The sequence below is a fragment of the Podarcis erhardii genome (genome assembly GCF_964252035.2).
Source record: "Podarcis erhardii genome assembly, chromosome: 8".
In the NCBI taxonomy this organism is placed as follows: Eukaryota; Metazoa; Chordata; class Lepidosauria; order Squamata; family Lacertidae; genus Podarcis; species Podarcis erhardii.
This window is the reverse complement of record NC_138499.1, coordinates 27383609-27403524: the sequence shown is the minus strand read 5'-3', so window position 1 is coordinate 27403524 and position 19916 is coordinate 27383609. Positions and strand designations below refer to the sequence as shown.

The 19916-nt window shown below is 42.4% G+C and overlaps 1 protein-coding gene across 5 annotated transcripts in view; it reads left to right on the top strand.

Moving 5' to 3' along the window:
• SLC26A7 (solute carrier family 26 member 7) overlaps positions 1-19916 on the top strand; it is an 86357-nt gene that overhangs the window by 7203 nt on the left and 59238 nt on the right. For 2 of the 5 annotated variants that reach the window (XM_081874300.1, XM_081874301.1), the window contains 2 exons: positions 4534-4769; positions 15900-16010. In XM_081874300.1, coding sequence (XP_081730426.1) covers positions 4577-4769; positions 15900-16010 — 304 coding nt within the window. In that variant the 5' untranslated portion in view covers positions 4534-4576. Of the gene's footprint in view, positions 1-4533; positions 4770-6691; positions 6784-15899; positions 16011-19916 lie in introns of those variants that run through there. The other 3 variants (XM_081874302.1, XM_081874304.1, XM_081874303.1) reach the window with 3 other exon arrangements.

Sequence of the window (19916 nt, the reverse complement as noted above, 5' to 3'; positions counted from 1 at the left end):
GCTTTTGAATTATGGTGCTGGAGGAGACTCTTGAGAGTCCCATGGACTGCAAGAAGATCAAACCTATCCATTCTTAAGGAAATCAGCCCTGAGTGCTCACTGGAAGAACAGATCCTGAAGCTGAGGCTCCAATACTTTGGCCACCTCACGATAAGAGAAGACTCCCTGGAAAAGACCCTGATGTTGGGAAAGATGGAGGGCACAAGGAGAAGGGGACGACAGAGGATGAGATAGTTGGACAGTGTTCTCAAAGCTACTAACATGGGTTTGCCCAAACTGCGGGAGGCAGTGGAAGACAGGAGTGCCTGGCATGCTCTGGTCCATGGGGTCACGAAGAGCCGGACACGACTAAACAACTAAACAACAACAACAACATGCAGATGTGAGAGGGAAGGAACCGAAGCAGAAAGCTTGAGCCCTCACCACAATAATTGAAGATCTGAAGGGAGCCTATGCATGTAGGTTCTCTTTTGAGTTCAAACAAGCATGCATGCATTTGGGGCAGCGCCTGCCTATGCCTAGCCATCCCTGCACTCCCAACACACATTCATCCTACACAGATTGGACTTTTGTAGAGGGTTTGGATGACTTGCCTTCATGAACAGACACCACTGGAAAGCACTGTGGTTGGGATGATGTGAGGAAACAGGAAAGCTGAGTTCTGTATGTTGGGTTTGATCTGTGGTAGCTGTTCCACCCATGCAAATAACCACTCAATGCTGCACTGATCAAGAGTAGCATCAACAAACCCTTACTGATGGGAACTTGCAATAAGAAAACACAATAAACATCTGAACATAAGAACACAAGAGCCCTGTTGGATTAAGCCAGTGGCCCATCTAGTCCAGCATCCTGTTCTCACAGTGGTTACTCAGATGCTTGTGGGAAACATGCAAGCAGGATTCAAGCACAATAGCATTATTTCTTCTTGTGGTTTCCAGCAGCTGGTATTCAAAAGCATCATTGTCTCCAGCTGTGGAGGCAGAACAATGCCATCATGGCTAGTAGCCATTGACAGCTCTCTCCATGAATTTGTTCAGTCTTCTTTTAAAATCACCGGAGTTGATGGCCATCGCTGCCTCCTGTGGAAGAGAGTTCCATAGTTTATGTGCTGTGTAAAAATACTTCTAAAAAAAAATTTCTGTACTGAATCTTCCAGTATTCAGCTTCATCAGTCCTAGTGTTACGAGAGAGGGGAAAAACCTTTATCTACTTTCTCCCTGTCATTCATAATCTATCAAGTTAGATTATGCCTTTTTTCTAGACTAAAAATCCCCATATGCTGCAACCTCACCCTGTTTTACAATATCCCTTTTAAGGTGATGTGACCAGAAATGTACACAGTATTCAAATGCGGTCACACCATAATGTGTATAACAGCAGTATGATATCTGAGACCTATAAAGACCTATCTGAGGACTCAAACAACCACCAGAAGAAAGGCTTTAAATTTATTATTATTTTTTAAAAAGTACTATAAAGAAATACACACCACCATTCAGCCACCTCTTAATTATCTTAAGCTAAGAAAGTGATAGGGACGTGGGTGGCGCTGTGGGTTAAACCACAGAGCCTAGGACTTGCCAATCAGAAGGTTGGCGGTTCGAATTTCCGTGACGGGGTGAGCTCCCGTTGCTCGGTCCCTGCTCCTGCCAACCAAGCAGTTCAAAAGCACACCAAAGTGCAAGTAGATAAATAGGTTCCGCTCCGGCGGGAAGGTAAACGGCATTTTCGTGCACTGCTCTGGTTTAGCCAGAAGCGGCTTAGTCATGCTGGCCACATGACCCAGAAGCTGTACGCCGGCTCCCTTGACCAATAAAGCAAGATGAGCGCTGCAACTCCAGAGTCGGTCATGACTGGACCTAATGGTCAGGGGTCCCTTTACCTTTACCTTAAGAAAGTGATACCCCTTAATAAGATATAATGGAGAAAAGCTAATTCCTTTTAACTCACAACAAAAAACCCCTGGACCTATTTATCTGCAATTTGGCAGACTCAGTCCACTCTGGAGTGTTTCCTGTGCCTGTAAATTTTATCAGCTTTGGCCAAAAAAAAAAACAAAAAACCAACCCATAGCCATTTTTAGACTTTGCATTATACTTAGTGGGGAAACACAGTGCTTTGCTGTATACAGAGTGGCTCAGAACTCGAAACACAGTTCAAAGTGGAGAGAAAGCACAAAGTGACTCAGACACAGATTGTTGGGGTTTTTTTTAATGCATAGGGTCTGTGTATATCACTGGTATATATCCTTAATTATGAATACCCAGTAAAAATTGTATATGGCGGATGAAGTGGTGGGATCCATCTCTCTAGTGGGCATCTCTCTCCCTTCATTGAAGCCTTTTTCTTGTTGCAGTGTATAAGTTGATGTTCGGGTTTCAAAATTAGAAACCCCATGTTACAAAGAGATGAATGGCTCCGTTATGCAGCGGAGATTAGCTTGAATGTTACTCATTACTCTCTGGGGCCGAGGCAGGGGGGAATTCATAATGCTTTATATCCACTGTGGACTAGCACCTTGTTGCCTAATGGTTTCCATGACTCATAAATGCAGAATATATACTTATAACAGAAAAAACCCCCGCATTATTTCCCCGTTTCTTTGATGCCATTATAAAATGTGTGATATTTAAATACCTAGGCATTTATAACAGTAATATATTCAGTAGGGTAGCATCTGAGCACCTGGAAAAAGAAATATGAGTACAGGAACAATAAGAAATCACTAGGCATTACAAATATTTAGAGACTAGTCTCCATAGAGAGCATATTAGCTGTATAAACTGCCAACAGCAGCAATAGGAGAGAGCAGATTAAACAGCTGTAAAATGTGGATGGTGAGCACAAACTGCATATTAGGAATTGAATAGATATCTAGCTGTACTTATCAGAACTAGATAAACCACCATACCATCTAGTGCAGCGCTGCAATTAGCTACATTATGGTGGCATGTAGATCCCAATTTTTCCATTGTGATGAGAACAGTCTCGTTGGGTTTCTTTCAATCTCCCTGTAACTCATACCAGGCATATGAATTTACTGGGGAAATGGGGTGTGAGTGTGCACTGCCCATGTTTCCACTTGGAGGGCAAGCACCTGGTCAGCACCTTGGTTCTTTGAGGATGCCCTGCAACTTTTGTTTTACACACCACACTGGGAGCTTACATTACCCAGCAGCAACCTGGGTTTGCTGCCTGTGATACATCGAAGAGGGAGAAGAAGGCAGTCAGCATGGTGCTCTGAAGACTGCATTTGTGTGATGCTTGTGTGTTCACATACCACTTTGCCACATCCACACATTATGTTTCTAGGCATCTATTGTAAAAACCCTATGTGTCACACCTCAGAAATGTAATGTGTGTAGAACCCCTTAGAAGGCATGCATAGCTGAGTGGCAGAGCACATGCTTTGACTGCAGAAGGTCCCAGGTTCAGTCCTTGGCATCTGCATTAAAGAGGTTCATAGCAGGTATTTTGTCTGAGACCTGGAGAGCCACTGCCAGTCATAGGCAGTACTGGGGCCAAATAGACGGCAGCTCCCAATGTTCCCATGATGGCCAGTTTCTGATGCAGCCTCCCTAGCTGTTCCTTTAACAGCGATTTAATCTGCAGCAATTGCAGGTGGGGATCACATTTAGCTCCTAGTCACAAAATGTAGACCATACTGGCTATAAAAAGCTTCACCTGATCATTTCTGCATATCAAAACCCTTCTTAAAGGGGAAGGAACAGGCTAAATCAGGGAGGTTGTGCATAGCCAATTGGTAAGCTTGCAAGCTTACCTGAAAAGGTCTCCCTGTTTGTTTTCGGCTGGTATCAACTGTGCCAAGACGTGTGGGCAGTCTAATCCATGAGCTGCTGTTCCAAAGAGAATGTTTTAATTAAAGTGTCATGTTGCAAGAGGTCTAGCTAAATTCACTGAGCATGTTTGCCAGCACCAGAGATTCGGAGCAACTTTTTAATGCACTGATGAGTTTTTCCTCTGGCTAGAAAGGGAGGGAGAGAAGTTCTGTGTAGTGTTTCCCTCGCAAAAAAAGACAAATTGCTGCTTCTCTCTCTCTCTCTTTTTTTTTAAGTGGTTGGCAAGGAGACTCCTGTCTGCCTGGGCACTTCCTGCTTTCATTAGCATAGCCCAACCCACATCGAACAAACGCCCAGCACTACCTCATTTTAATGCTGGACCCAGGCCAAACGTACAAGCACTACACTGAATATAAGGAGGAGAATGACTGCAAAGAGAACCATAAACTGTCATAAGGCTAGACCACATCTCTGGCTAGGGCAGAAAAAATATTGTGCTGAACATGAACAGCCTTTTAGATAGTTTGCATGGTTGAAAGCAAAACATACTCAGCAAGGTTCTGACACTGGAAGAAAGGAAGGGAGGGAGATAAAAGAACGGGTGTTTCTTTCACAGATCTGAAAGTATAACCTGACAGAAGAATAAGCGAATTTCATACCAACTGGGTGCAGTTCAACAGAGGCAGTGTTTTCTCCCCCCCTTTTCTATTATTATTTTCTTCTGCTACAGAAGAAGGAACATTGTGAAGGAAAGGGGTAGTTGGGAACACAGCATGGCAGGGGCCAAGCGAAAAAGGAAAAATGCCATCTGGAGAAAGATCCATGCACTTCGCTACGAAGACTTCAAACTGTGGTGTGTAAGGAGGCTCCCTGTTCTGGAGTGGGCGCCAAACTACAACTGGAAAGCAGACCTGCTTCCTGACACAATTTCTGGGATGATGCTGGCTGTTCAGCAGGTGACTCAAGGTACTGTGCTGGAAACGGGCTCCGATAGCTGTTTAGTGTACAGGTTTAACTGCTCAAGCCTGTGCTTGTCTCCTACCAGAACTGATTTCCCCCATCCCCTTTCCTTATCCTTGCCCCATTTGGTGTAACTTACAGCGGACGCCTACGTGTGTTTACGTGGAAGTAAATTCCGCTGTGCTCGAGGGGGCTTGCTCGCAGATTAAATGTGCCTTAACCTTGCTGAAATCAATGGGCATTTCTCGCCTTGAACATGCAAGCACACAACAATAGCAATATATGTTTGGCAGAATTTGTGTGTGCATGTACATATGGCATATAAATTGGGTGCCATCCGATGGCATATATAAGAGCGATTCTTGCTTGTCTCCTTTAAAAAATAATTATACCTGTGCAGAGAGGTTTACTGCTACTCACAGCACAACCCTTTAATTATGAAGTGAAATTCACAGTACAGATCTATGCATGCTGATGCAGAAGTACATCCCACTCTGTTCAGTGGGATGTATAGTAGGATTGTAGCATTAACCCTTTACTAATCTGCTTTTACCCTCCTTTGTTGGTTGTTGCTGTGCTTTATTGCACAATGTTTGCAATGAGAACAACACACTTATACTGACCTACCTTACAGGGTTCTTGTGAGGGTTACTGCTTACCAAGATAATGGTTGTGAAGTATTTTGAATGCCATAAACTGAAACGTAAATGCTAAGTATTATTATAATTATTCTATGAAAAATCTAGCAATTCACCTTGAAAGTAGCATCTTTCTCTTCCCCTGCTCATATGAGAGAAACAGTGAAGAGACAGACAAACATTAGCATTACCCACTAGTGTTGCCTGCCACTTCCTTGACAGCAACAGCCAACAAGCCACAAAGAGTTTAGCACATAAAATAGTACCTTGTTACATGTTTCTCATGGTAGCCAAAACTGTGGCCTTTTGCAGGCATGTTTGTCTTCTGAGATGTACTGCAAATTACCATTGAAAGCTGTAATAAAAATAAGGGGGGAGCTCCAATTTAGTTTGGTTGCCATAGGTGCGAAGAAATCTCCCCCTGGCTGATACCTGGGGGGGGACGACAGATGTGAAAAGTACAAAACTGCTTAAATAGTTTTTGGAGAAATTAAGGTTTCTGTCATGTTACGTATGATATTTCAGAAAAATCCTCCATTCAGTGTATTGTGAAAACAGCTGAAAGATCATTCAGAGGCAAACATTTTGTCATAGCTGTTCTTTTACAGATTTCCTAACAGCTAGCCTTAGTCCTCATTCATGCATTGAAAATTATAAGTGCTCCTTTAATTGAATTATTCTGCAGCTGGAACCAACCGGTTTGTGTAAGTATTTATGCTTTTGGAGTAATTAGGAACATCTGCGCTGGCATGATTTAACTTTAAAGACCTTAATACTGTAGTACTGTAAAGGATCTTGTTTCACTGGTACACTCATAGACAACAATTGCAATTAAAACACAGCTAACAATGGCGCGTTTGAAGCCAACCAAAATACTGAATTAAGAGGCAGGCAAGAGTAGGTAGTACTTTTCTCCAGCCTTCTTTTTTAGATTTCCACAAAAGAGTTCTTGGACTTTATTGTCTACAGCTTAGAATACACAGGTGATGCTAAAGAAAACTACCATTTCCATTACATAAGAAGCTGCCTTTACATCAGGTGAGACCATTGATCCAGTGAGCCCAATATTTTCCCGTCAGCAGTGGCTCCCCAAGGACTCAGGCAGAGGACTTTCCCCCATCACCTGCTATCCATCATATCTAATATAGTAGAGATGCCAGAGATCTAAAATAGGTGCTCTGCCATGAAGCTATGGCCTTGATTATTTTAATAAAACAAATATAAGTACATAAGAAAAACCCACTAGATTATACCGAAGGTCTGTCCTGTGCATTATTCTCTTTCCACCAGAGGCCATCAGATGCTCAAGAAGAGTTTACAAGCAGGGGATGAAGGTAACGGCATTCTCTAGTCTTTGAATCTCAGCACCTGTGAATGCAAAGGTATTCTATTTTGGAGCATAGTGATTCTACCTGGCTGTTATTGCTAATGTAAGGTTACCAGATTTTTTTCAATGAATCCAGGGGCACTTTTCAATTGATTTTGTATGTGGACTGATTTGTAAATCCGGGGACTATCCCTGGGAAACGGGGACGTCTGGTAACCTTATGCTAATGGTACTGATAGCTCTCATTGAATTTGGGTAACTTCTTTTAAAGCTGCCTAAGCTAATGGCTGTCAGCACAGTATTTCATTTAGTCTTCTAAAAAATTAGTACAGCAGCATTCTCTAGCTCAGGACGTTGTTGGACTCCAACTGTGATCAGCCTCAGCCAGCAAGGCCAGTGGTCAAGGAGGATGGGAATGTGTGTGTGTGTGTGTGTGTGTGTGTGTGTGTGTATATCTATATATTTATATATATTTATTCTCACCCAGTCTATTCTTGGCCCCACTTCTGCTTGTGGCACGGTGGCCATTGCAGTGTGGCTGCTTCCTGTGCCAATCAGAGAATGTCAGAAGCCCTAGGTCATGTAGCAAAATCCCATGTTGTCGTAGTTTACAGGATAACATAGCATTTGGGTACCCAAATCTAGCTTTTCCTATGTGGCTAGGAGCTTATCATGATATCATCATGATGTAGAAAGGAACCGCAGGAAATCATGAGGATCATACAAGAGGGCGAGGCTTTAATATAAAGCAGATTCCAATTAAGCTTCCATTTAAAGGAGATTCTACAATTCCCTAAGCAACTTATTCCATTGGTAACTGTTCTCTGAGAAGGAAGCACTATCTTGGTATCTGCAGCCTACATCTGCTTTGATATTTGCTGGAATCTGCAGGATAAATGGCTGTCTGAGCCATGGAATTATTCTGTTAACCAAACAGGTTTTGCCCAAGCGTTTCCTTCCACCTTTTGACTTCGGATCATTACCTTTATGGAATGTTCAGATGCCATTCTGTCAAGCTTTACAGTTCATTCTGCCCTGGCACAGGATGATTTTGTTCTTTAAAAACTTGTGCAATATCTAAATGCTAATGAGAGATTTGATTCAAAAAGTTGAGAGGGGGACAGAATCAGATAGCATGGATGTTAATCCCATAGCAGACACACAAAGAAGGGGTGTCAAACTGGAGTCTAAACTCTTCATTCAGAAGATGTCCAAGGGCTGCACTCAGTTTTCAGTATTTGATTTGGGGTGTGGGAGGCAATAAAAGGACCAGTAGTTAATTACTAAGTACACGCGTTACCATCCAATCCCAATGTGCAAAAAAAACCTTTCATCAACACTGCTGCTGCTCCTAATCACCAGTTTCCACCCAGACCTTAAGACCTCCTTGCAATTCTAAGTCTCCTATCATTTAGAGTGCTTCCATCCTGCAGTTTGTTATGGACTCTGCACTGTTTTGCATGCAAGTTTTGCTCAGCATCCATAGAACGTTGTCTTCATCAAAATGCTGCCCTGTGTTATTTTCCTATTTAACCATGATTTACGCAGAAAATCTGATAAGAAAGCAAAACCTATGAAAATGGTCTGGATTAAATGAGGAGATGTTGTAGGATATCATTTTGATGAGGATGGCATTGTGTGAACACGGCAAAAAAATTGAATGTTTGAGCAGCACCAAAACTGCCATGTGGAAGTGCCATTAAGTCCACATACCACTGCTTGCCCTCCAAAATCCTCTTATACTCCAAAGCAGCTATCTTCACCAATCATGGCACCTAAACATCTCGTCCATTGGCTACAGACAACTGCTTCCTATCTCTCTTGGATTCGTGTCAGCATATAGCCAATAGTGCACTCTCTGTCCTTTTTGATGCTTGTGCTGCTAATATAAAAGGATGGCAAAGAGTTTGATGTTTAAGATATTGTAGTAATGGGCGCTGTTGATAGGCGAATCCTTTTGCTTCCTAGCTATTCAGATGGGTCAGTAATTTATGTGGAGTGAGCTAAGAGTGCCATAGTCTGCCATAGAAACTTTGAAGGCAGGAGGTTTACAGTCCAGCTCGGAGGTGTGAAACCTCAGGCCAGGGGTCAAATGCAGTCCTCCAGGCTCTCACTCTGGCCTTTGGAAATTTCTCCAGCCCACACCCTTCACAGCTTCTGTTTCACACCCCTGATATTTTTGCGTGGCTAGAATATGTTCTTGAGCCCTGCTAATGCCTCTTGCTTGTCTGAATGGAGAATAGAGAGGAGTGTGAGAATGTAGAAATGTCAGAGGTGAGCCAGCAGTACATCGCACTGTTCAAGTTGGAATTAACTCTTTATTAGCAAAAACCTGATCCACACAGGAGTGTCAAGCCTAATGAACAGAGCAACTCATCACTGGTTGGCCTTGTCCCCATGAAGCAGTTGCTGAGCAGCCCAGTGAAATGTGTGGGGTATAAGTAGTTAAAATAATAATAATAATAATAATAATAATAATAATAATGGTATCCACCTCCTCACAGCTGCCTAAGTCCCCTCCTTTCTGGGGTCCCCCCCCCAAGCAATCAGAGACTGCGTCTTCACGTTACCAATCCCTCCTCCACCCCTTTCAAGCCCTTCCTGGTCCTGGGAGACCAGAGGGGAGGGGAGCTTGTCACAGCAGGCCTCTTGGCTTCTTTCCTCCTCTGCTTCAGCTTCTGCCTCTGATTCCAAACTTCTCTCTGCCATAGACTGTCACAGCTCACTGAGCCCTGTTAACCCCTTCAGCTTCTGACACCTCCTTTTCCTAGTCTTCTCCCTATTCTCCCTCTTACCCCTCATTTTCATCCCACCACCACTCCCTGGACTCTGAGCCTTCTTCTCTTGGGGGTTCCCCAGCCGGTTCCTTCCACCTTTCCTCTGCATCCAACCAGTCCATGTCAAGAAACTAGCCTACTGTACAAAGGCAAAATATACATTTGTTGCTCTGGCCCCTTGCTCTGGCCCAGGCCATGACTGGCACATGGCCCTTGGAAAATGGACCAGAAAGAAATGTGGTCCTTGGACTGAAAAGGTTCCTCACCCCTACTCTTTCTGATGCTCATATGGCTCATGCCTCTCAATCTACTTGTATGTCTTGCCTGTACAAAAGGTTTCATTGAATTTAAAACCAATTCAGAGAGCCACATTGTTAAAGTGATCACATGGTAGTACATTTATGGGTCCAGCTGTGGCAGAACTACTTGAGGATTGGTCAGAATGTGGGGGAATTCAGTCACTGATGTGGATGAATAAGTGACAGTTTACCTGTACTGAATTTAAATTTATTAGCCATTACCCATCCTCATTCCTGCTTCATTGGGGTTGTACGTGAACATCTGAAATGGTGCAATTCTCAAAGGAATGCCATATTTGTTTAGTGCATGCTTAGACTGGATCTGGAGAGACTTTTTCCTAACACAATTTCTCATCCATTTTAATCCCCCTACTCCAGTGCCCTAAACTTTATTTTAAGAAACATAGAAATCCATCCTTCAATTGGTTTCATAAGCACTGTAGGAGGAATAATAATTGCAAGACTAATTTGTTGTTTGTATTTGAACTGATGGATGATGCAACACTGATGCGTGTTTTCTTTTTGTATTCCCTGAAGAGAACAGAGCTCTGTTACCTGACACTATAAATAGACAGAGGTATATATTAGCTTAGATAGCTTTTTAAAAAATGGATTAGACAAATTCATAGAAGATAAATCGACCAAAGGCTATTTACTCATGACCGCTATGTGGACCTTCCATTTGGATGAAAGGGATCATGTAGACCCATATTAATCTGTTTTCAGGCCTGGTTATATTATGGAAACAGCTTTCATAGCTCAGTGGGGCAGACAGGGAAATTTAATCCCATTGCTTTCCCTGGACCTCTTAGCAGCATTTGAGACCTTCTATGCTTTTGCATGGCCTGGTCTTTGTAGCACCAGTTTGTTTCTGGATGAGGGTTTATTGGAATAGAGTGGGGGATTTTACCACTGCTGTGGTTGAATAATTGGATAAATTTGCTCAGGGGATGGAGGAATAAAATAAAAGGAAGATGGGAGGTCAAATGAAAGTAGAGAGGGAAAGTAGCAAGCAAAGATTCCTAGCAGTGGAAGGAAACATAGGAGGAATCTAGTGAGTCCATTGCTGGATTAGAGAGCTTAGAAATATGATAAGTCTCTATTAGGTTCTAATGGCTGGTCCTTAGAGTCAGAGAAGGAAAACCAAGGAGCTCTGACAGTATGGCTAGCTCTTAAAAGCCTGGATGGTGTTGAGAAGGTCTCACCACTGGCCATGGAACTACGAGAGAATGGATGAAGAAGAACTGCTAGGCAGCTCAGTGTTCTGAAATAGCTTTGAATACACATTGGAAGGACTCATTTCATGATTTTCATCCTATTTGGCAAAGGGAGATGTCTCTTTTGCTTATATGGTTGCACATCCTTCAAAAGATTCATATCCTTTGCCTTGGCATCACTTATCAATCTGCGATTACAGGCTTATTAATTAATTACAAATTAATAGCTCAAATTTCTCCAAGGATCTAGCCAGATGTTCTGGCTTGAGGACAGAGATTTTATAGCGTCCCACGCTTCCCATGTTTTATTCTACTTATATCACTACCACCGTCTCCAAGACTTTGGCCACAAGTGCCAGGTAGAGAAGTTGCTTTTAATCCTTGGTTTCCCATGAGGCTGACGATTTATGTAGTTTTTACTAACTCATTTGCCTCACATAAAAATGGCCGTTAAACTTGAACTGTGGAGTTATAATTAAACAGAAGAACAAGAGGAATCATTGCTCTTAAAACAAAGCTAGCTTGCAAAGGATTAGAGCCATGGGCTGTGGGACAAAGCCCATGTATTACCTAAGGTAGTTCTAAATTTTGTACTTGGCTTGTGGGTTTCTCAGAAAGCCAAGAAACTTAAGACTTCATGAGCTGGCAAAAAACCTAAAAATTGGCAGTCTTTCTTAGGCTGCTGGTGTACATGATTGAAACTTGTACTTAAAAACCAGAAAGACGGATCATGTGTCTCAATGAGTCTTCCATCCAGCAACTTCTGAAACTCCAGAAGGCTAAGGATATCAGTTAAACTTGAAAGATGCAGAGGAACATTCTTGGTAGATGCAAGCACTCCTGTTAAATATGCTGGCTTCTTTGTCCCATGGTACATCACCCAGAATGCTTACATTTCTCTGAAATTGGTTATGTTTATATGCTTAACAGCATAATCCTATGCATGCCTACCAAGAATGAATTACCCCCAGGTGAGTTCAGGTGGACTTTCTCGTAGGTAAATGTGTGTATAGGATTGCAGCCTAAGTGTGTTCTTCAACCCAGTTTGAACCACTGAAAAGGATTGTTCTCATGTTGCCACCCTTTGGACCTCCATGGAGGGGGCTCAATAAGAAGGTCAAGATGATGATTGCTGGCTCCACATCGGTTTATGTGGGAAGAAGTGGTCCCTGAAGTATTGAGGTCCTGAACAGCATAAGGCTTTATAGATCAAAGCCAGTACTTTGAACTGAGCCTGGAAACTAATTTGTAGCTAGTACCTTCATGCCAGAATTTGTTTTGTACGTTCGGACCATCCTGCACTGGTCAGCAATCTGGCTGCTGAATTCTGCACCAGTTACAAAATGGATGTTTGGGTCAATGATTTTGTGGCCAGATACCAAAACTGCTAAAGTTATCTTCCCTTTTCTTTGTGCACGCTTATTTATTATAAGCACTCCCATTTCATTCATTCATTTAATTTATAACCTGTCTTTCCTTCAAGGATTTCTGTTATATATGATCCCTCCCCTCTACATTTGACCCTCATAACAACAGCCCTGTAAAGTAGATTAGGCTGAGACATAGTGGCTAATTTGGCTTAATGGTGATTCATTGAGTTCTTTGGGGCTGAGAGGGGATTCAAACCTGGGTCTCCTCAGCTCTCATTCAGCACTTGAACTGCCATGCCACACTGGCCCTCATCTACACAAGGGGTGGACTCTTATTTAAAGCAGCCCTTCCACTCCTGTCAGCATTCATCTTTAAGAACAACAATGTTCTTATTGTTAAATAAAAAAAGTTGTTTATTTTAAAAGGTAAAATAAATCAGCTTGGCTTTGAATAGGATTTCCTGCTTTAAGTACGATATACAATATACAATATCTTTATTGTCATTGTCCCATGCAGAACAATGAAATTGAAAATACGAATTCTCTCACACAGAGTAAAAAAACGCGCAGGTAAGAAGGCTAACTATGTAGTCCTTCAAGCTTAGCAACGATCGTGCCTGGTGTTATGGGATCGTTGGACGGAGCCAAGAATAAAAATTCTTCCTGTGACTGTACACAGTGCTCTCTGACTACATTCTTGCCTAGACTTTGCAGGTGCTTTACATAAGGCTTCATTCACCTGAAACATCCTGAGGCTGCCAACTATGATGCTATTATATAACTCTGATAGGTTCGCATTTGGAATATTATATCCCATTTGGTGACCCATTTCTGGTTCCATTGAAAAGATGTGGGAGAAGTATAATAAATATAAATCAATTCTCAACAAGGGCTCTTAGACAAAACTACTTGAGAGAATGGCTTGATGGACAGTGGTGCTAATGAGAAAAAGAGGCAATAACTGAGGATTAATCTTTTCATACTTCATTCAGTGCTCAAATGCCTTGACTTTTGCAGTGAGTTTGGAGGGCTATAAGTCATACATTAAAAAAAACACATTTACCGGTAAAAGTAATCACTTTGATCATGCATCTTTATCTCACAGTTTAGACTATGGCAGGTTTTGTAGCTAGACACCAAAGAACACTGAAACTGAGCTTTAGGTACAGAAAGTTTACAAAAACTGCCTAATCTAATCTGTTTTCCATCACCACCTTCTCTCTCCCCCCCCCCCGTCGCATACGTTTGCCATATTATGTAATTTGTCCACTCATGCATTCTAAATCTGGCAAAATGATTAACTTGACTTTGGTCTTCACACTGAAGAATAGTTAGCACCTTAACAGAACTCTGCTCTTCCACTCAGAGCTCATGTTACAGCTCAGGGTTCATTATTACTCTGTAAGGCACTACGGACATTAATGATAGAATGTATGATCCAGCCAAAGTAATGCATTTTCAAGTCCCATTTATTTCAAGACAAGCGCATCTCACCAATGGAAACCAATGGGATTTCAAAGTTTTTAGCTTTGACTGGATTGTGACCTTAATGTGAAGGCTGTTACTTCTTGTTAATGATTTACTTGTTTTCCCTTGTGTTGTATTGACTTTAGGAAAGATTGTGGCAAGAAAATTATCTTACGTTCCTCTTGATCCTATTTAAAAGTCAGGTGTGAATAAGACCTGTGTTTTTGAGATTTGTAGATTTGTCCAGCAGGAACAATCTGTAAACTCTCTATGGGAGAAACAGCAGCTAACTGATAGCACACATGCACTGCATGCAGAAGGTCCCGGGCTCCTGCTTTGCCATTTCTAGATTTGTTTGTTGGTTTAAAAAAGAACCAGGTAGCTGGTGATGTGAAATATCTGAGACTTCCAGATTCTGCACCTGGAATAGACTGAGTAGTTAACTAAATTTTAAATGCAGTACACCCATTTAAAAGGACTGTATCTTCCTATTTGAACCTGCCTAGGTTTTGAGATCTTCAGGGATGGACCTTCTCTCAGTCTCACCACTTTTAAGGAAATGTTTGGCAAGGAGGACCTGTGAGATTACCTCCTTGGTGGCTACCCCCAAGTTCTGGAACTTACTCCCATGGGAGACTAGGGAAAGCCCCTCTGCTTTCCTTTCACCAGCAGGCAAAAGCTTTTTTTGTTTGGACAGGTCTTTGGCCACTAATTGGCAGTTGTGATGATGAAGGATTCAAACCAGAGACTTCCTCATAGTACAGTGGCTAAGATGGAATTCCCATAGGGAAGGGACTGTGGCTCAGCGGTAGAGAGTCTGCTTTGTGTGCAGAGGGTTGCTGGTTCAATCTCTGGCATCTCCATCTATAAAAGGATCAGGTTGAAGAAGATGGGAAAGTCCTCCGTTGCAGAGCTGATGCTTGGTAGATTAGAAAGCACACACACAGCTTTATTGCGGTCCATAGACCAAAAGGACACGGTACAATAGTATATCTCAGTTATCCAGGTGTAAGATTGGCCTTGTTAGCCAACAGAGGAGCTTTAGCTTGTACATACTGAATTTTGCTACAGCCAGTATAATAGTATCAAGCTTATCCTCAAGGAGAGCCTCGATATGAGAAGAGTCAGCCATTCCAGGGTGCTCTGCTAATATTGAATTGATTAAGTGCTGTCTAACCTGTTTATACAGACTAAAGGTAATGGGGCTCCTGACTATTAGGTACAGTCGTGACCAACTCTGGTGTTGCAGCACTCATCTTGCTTTATTGGCCGAGGGAGCCGGCATACAGCTTCCAGGTCATGTGGCTAGCATGACTAAGCCGCTTCTGGCGAACCAGAGCAGCACACGGAAACGCCGTTTACCTTCCCGCCGGAGCGGTACCTATTTATCTACTTGCACTTGATGTGCTTTCGAACTGCTAGGTTGGCAGGAGCTGGGACTGAGCAATGGGAGCTCACCCCGTCGCAGGGATTCGAACCGGCGACCTTCCGATCGGCAAGCCCTAGGCTCTGTGGTTTAACCCACAGCGCCACCCGCGTCCCTTTATACAGACTACAGTGTAACAAAATGTGCTTCATAGATTCAACATCCTGGGAACATGGGCATAGCCTGTCTTGGTATGATTAGAAATCAGTGGGCCAGGAGTGCAAGTAGCCTGGCTCAGCATAGGGCAGCTTCCTGTGTTCTTATGTATCTTGCTACCCCACCTCTAAAAATGGTCAAAGAATGAGATTCTGATTACAGATTGATATTAAGAACATAAGAAGAGCCTGATGGATCAGGCTAATGGCCCACCTACTCCAGCATTCTGTTGTCGCAGTGGCCAACTGGATACCTGTGAGAAGGCCACAAGCAGGACCTGAGCACAACAGCATTCTTCCTGCTCATGATTTGCAGAAACTGGTATTCAGAGGCATAGGTAGAATGTTGTCATCATGGCTAATAGCCACTGATAGCTCCATGAACCTTTCTAATCCCTTTTTAAAGTCCTTCAGAACGTAACCTGATTTATTTCATAATTTCCATCTACCTCTTCTACAGGGCTTGCCTTTGCTGTTCTCTCTTCAGTGCATCCTGTGTTTGGCTTATACGGATCTCTCTTCCCTGCTATTATTTATGCCATATTTGGAATGGGACGCCACGTTGCCACAGGTAAGTGCTTCTGGATCCTTGAGGACCAGTTCCAAGAACTCAACAGGTCTGTTGGCTGACTCTCTCTTAATGCTGCCTTTGAGGTTAGTGTTTTGTATAGCTTGCAGTGTACAATGAATAAAAATTAAACAAGCTGTTTTTGCATGGAAGGTCAGAATGCAGAATTAGCTTCCATTTGGCTTCTCTGAAAATCAAAGAGTCCCCGAGGGTCAATGCACAAAGCTCTGCAACTTTTCAGACTCCATTCATTTGTAGGAACCCCATGTAAATTCCGCGGAAGTAAATGGAATTTGGGTAACAGCAGCGCTTGATGGGTTGTGCTCTCTGTGACACTCAAATTCGGCAATAGTTTTGTGGACTTCAGTACTTGGACTATTCTGAACTCTTGCAGCTTGGAGAAGATAGAAATCACCCTCCAGAAATGAATTTGGTATTTTTTTGGTGCATTTCTTTTACAACTACATTTTTTTCCTGTGTAATAAAACTATTTGGGGGTGGGGGAAGCATGATGAAGATCAATCTGGAACTGTATCTGCATCATTAATATTGTGCCAACACTATCTCCATAAGGACTCTCCACTTCGAGACCTGGCTGGTGCCTGCTAAAGGTCTGTGTCTTTCAGAAGGCCTTTGGATGCTAAGGTTTGGCCTTTGGCCTTTGAATGGATGGTGTAGTTTTAGTTAACTGTGTTGTATTGTATTGTTTTGTTTGTATTCTCTTGTTTGTTTTATTGTTTCATTGCTATAATCTTCCCTGGGGTCTTTTGATGAAGTGCAGGCTCTTAAGTTTCAAAAATAAACAAAATAAATACATTATACCATTATATATAATGCTCTATAAAATTTGCTCTAAGATGAAACTTTCACCTGGGAGAGCTCAGCCAAAGACAGTTTATTTGCTTATTTCCAGAAACAAAAAACAAGAGCTGCACAATGTTCGCTTGCTTTTAAACCAGAAGAGATTGTTGTTATCGTTTGGCTGACTCATATCCAGATAATCTGTCTTCCCTCCCCCCTGTGTGTCCCCTGCCTGGCTCTCTCTCTCTCACACATACACATAAAGGTCTTTTTTATGTATGGATGTAAACATATAAATCCATATTATGTACAACAGAAGAATAGTTAAGCAAGAAAGGGCAATCCTGCATCAGACATTTTGCCATTCTTCTAGGCAGCTGCACTGTATCATCCAAATCATTCATCCCTTACAAAGGGCGCTGGAGCCCAACTCTCATACTAAGCAATTCCTGGCCGGGTTTTAGTCAGGATGGCGTCAGTGCGCATTCTACTGCCTCACCTCAAGCACTTGATTCACTCAATTGTGACAGTGCTTTAAAAATAACAAGAGCTTACAGACAACAGCATCAATGTCTGTTAGTCAGGATAGCTATATTTCCTCCAGTATCTAAGGCTAAATGCTTTGAATGTGCAGAAAACATCGACTCAAAGAGAGGAGAGCAGACTCCTGTGCTTACTGATGATTTTATTTTTTAAAAAATTGCTCTATTGTTATTATTTAATTAGATGGTGAGCAAAATTTTTAAAACTTCACTCTGTAAACACCAGAGTCTGCTTTCCTCTTTGACAGTACGTGTAGAATACAAGTTTGGGGGGATCATGATCATGCTCCAGAGTGCCAGCTCCAGGGGGCTGAGTCCTTTTGGGGGTCCCTACATTTTGGGGGTAAGACTGGGCCCCCACCCCACAAATCACGGAGGAAAAGTGTGGAGCCGACCATGGCACAACTCCAGTAGCTGGCTCCTTCCCCTCCTCCTCCTCCTGCTGCAGAGGTGATTGTATCTAGAAAGTCCAGCTCCCATCATCCCTGACTATTGGCTATTCTGGCTAGGGCTGATGGGAATCTGGGAACCCACCAGTTGCCCAGCCCGGTCTTAGGTAATTTTCAAGCTCATATGGGCATCTCAGTGATGCTTACTCAGAACCAAAGAAGGGGTCCGCCTAAGATATTAATTTGAGAACTGATCTCTCAAAATGAGAAGCAGGGTTTTTACAGAGAACATCTGGTCCCGGTTGCAGAAAACAATGGAGCTGGGTACGGGGGTCATGGCCTCCCTTTAGATAATACGGGTTGGAAAGGATGGAGGAAGGGAAAGAGCTATGGGAGCCTTTCAGATATAGGGGAGGGGAAATTCTGAATTGCGTGGAACCACACACAAAGCTATCCCCTCGGGGTTTGAAAAGCCCAAGTATATGCACATTCCCTTTGGTTGTTATTATGCTTTCTAAGGAGCAATCATTGTCTTTTGAGTAATTGCGTGGTTTTTTGGAAATGGTCTTTGTGCCAAAATGTGCTTTCAGTGCTACATTTAACAGCTCTGTAGCAGCCATGTGGTCTGCTGGGAAAGCAGCATTCCGTCCAAAGTACATAGAATTTGCATCAGGACGTATGCAAAGCCTATTGTCAAAGGCCCCTTGCAACTTACTGGCAAGTTGGATTTGCATCTTGTGGCAAGTTCCTTGGAAGCGATCATAACTCTTGAGTCAGCAAAGTAGACATTACGTAGTTACTTCATTTAAAGTGTAGTAATTGCCCAACAGGGACAAGCTGGACTATTGGTTTCTTCAAGCAAAGCATTTAGGACATCTGGTAATTTGAATAAATGTTGGATGCAGTTTGATATATTTAAAGGGTTTGGGATATCTGAGCAGCGTAATTGATGCACGTTCTGTGCTATTCATGTTGCTTTTAGATGAAACAAGATTTCCAGAATGAAGGCGTAGAGTGTTTGGTTAGAAAATTTTGATCAGTGGAGAAATTTGGCGTTCATTTTTTTAAAAAAACGCTTTGTAGTTATTGTAAAGTATCTTCTTTCTGTGATCAGTATTTGTAATCTTTTATAGATCTGGGTGAATTTATAGTTTTGAAAGGATTCTATAATGCCTCCAATAATGCTATTAATACCCCCCAAATATTTCTTATAACATTTACCTTAAAGAGAAGTATAAATGTTAAAGTACACCTTAGGATCCAAGACATACAATTTATATTTCCCCTAACTGTACAAGTTACTCCTTTGCTGCAGATCTCTCCAATGGGTTGGTGACTATCACAACATCCATTAACAACATTTCATATATATTTCACTCAAGCATTTATGTAAGGATCCCATGTACATTTAGCAGGATGACTCACATATATACACACAAAGCAGGAGTTGAATAAACAGCCTTTGTTTATCATTTCAATAACACACAAATGTAACTTTGATTGCTGCCGCACGCACATGATGTTTGTGGTTGGTGTGGGAAGGGCCGAAGGAATGGACACAGAAGCCTGGTATTGGGTCAAATTAGGCCAGAGCTTTATTGATTACAGGAAAGAGTATAAACAAAATAAATAATTTTTTCTTTCCAGTAGCACCTTAAAGACCAACTGAGTTAGTTCTAGGTATGAGCTTTCGTGTGCATGCACACTTCTTCAGAGTCTGAAGAAGTGTGCATGCACACGAAAGCTCATACCTAGAACTAACTCAGTTGGTCTTTAAGGTGCTACTGGAAAGAAAAAAATTTTTATTTTGTTTTGACCATGGCAGACCAACACGGCTACCTATCTGTAACAGGAAAGAGTATGTTTGGCTAAGGCATTGGGCATGTATCCAGCATCAGACAGCTCACATGCTGCCTGATAAGAACTCAGTGGGGTCGACCCTGTGCTGGGGAGTCATCCCCCAACATGGATCGAGTGCCACAACCCTGCACAGCCCGCCATTGGGAGAGGTGTATTGGACCATCAGTCCCTATGTGGACTCCTGGACAATCTCATCCCTCCTGCACCCCTTTAACAGGGTATCTGCACCACTCAGTATCCAGCCCAAATCCTTATCCACCAAAGTTGTGACAGTTGCTATGAGGTAGGTGAAAACTGGCAAGCCAGCTTGCAGGAGA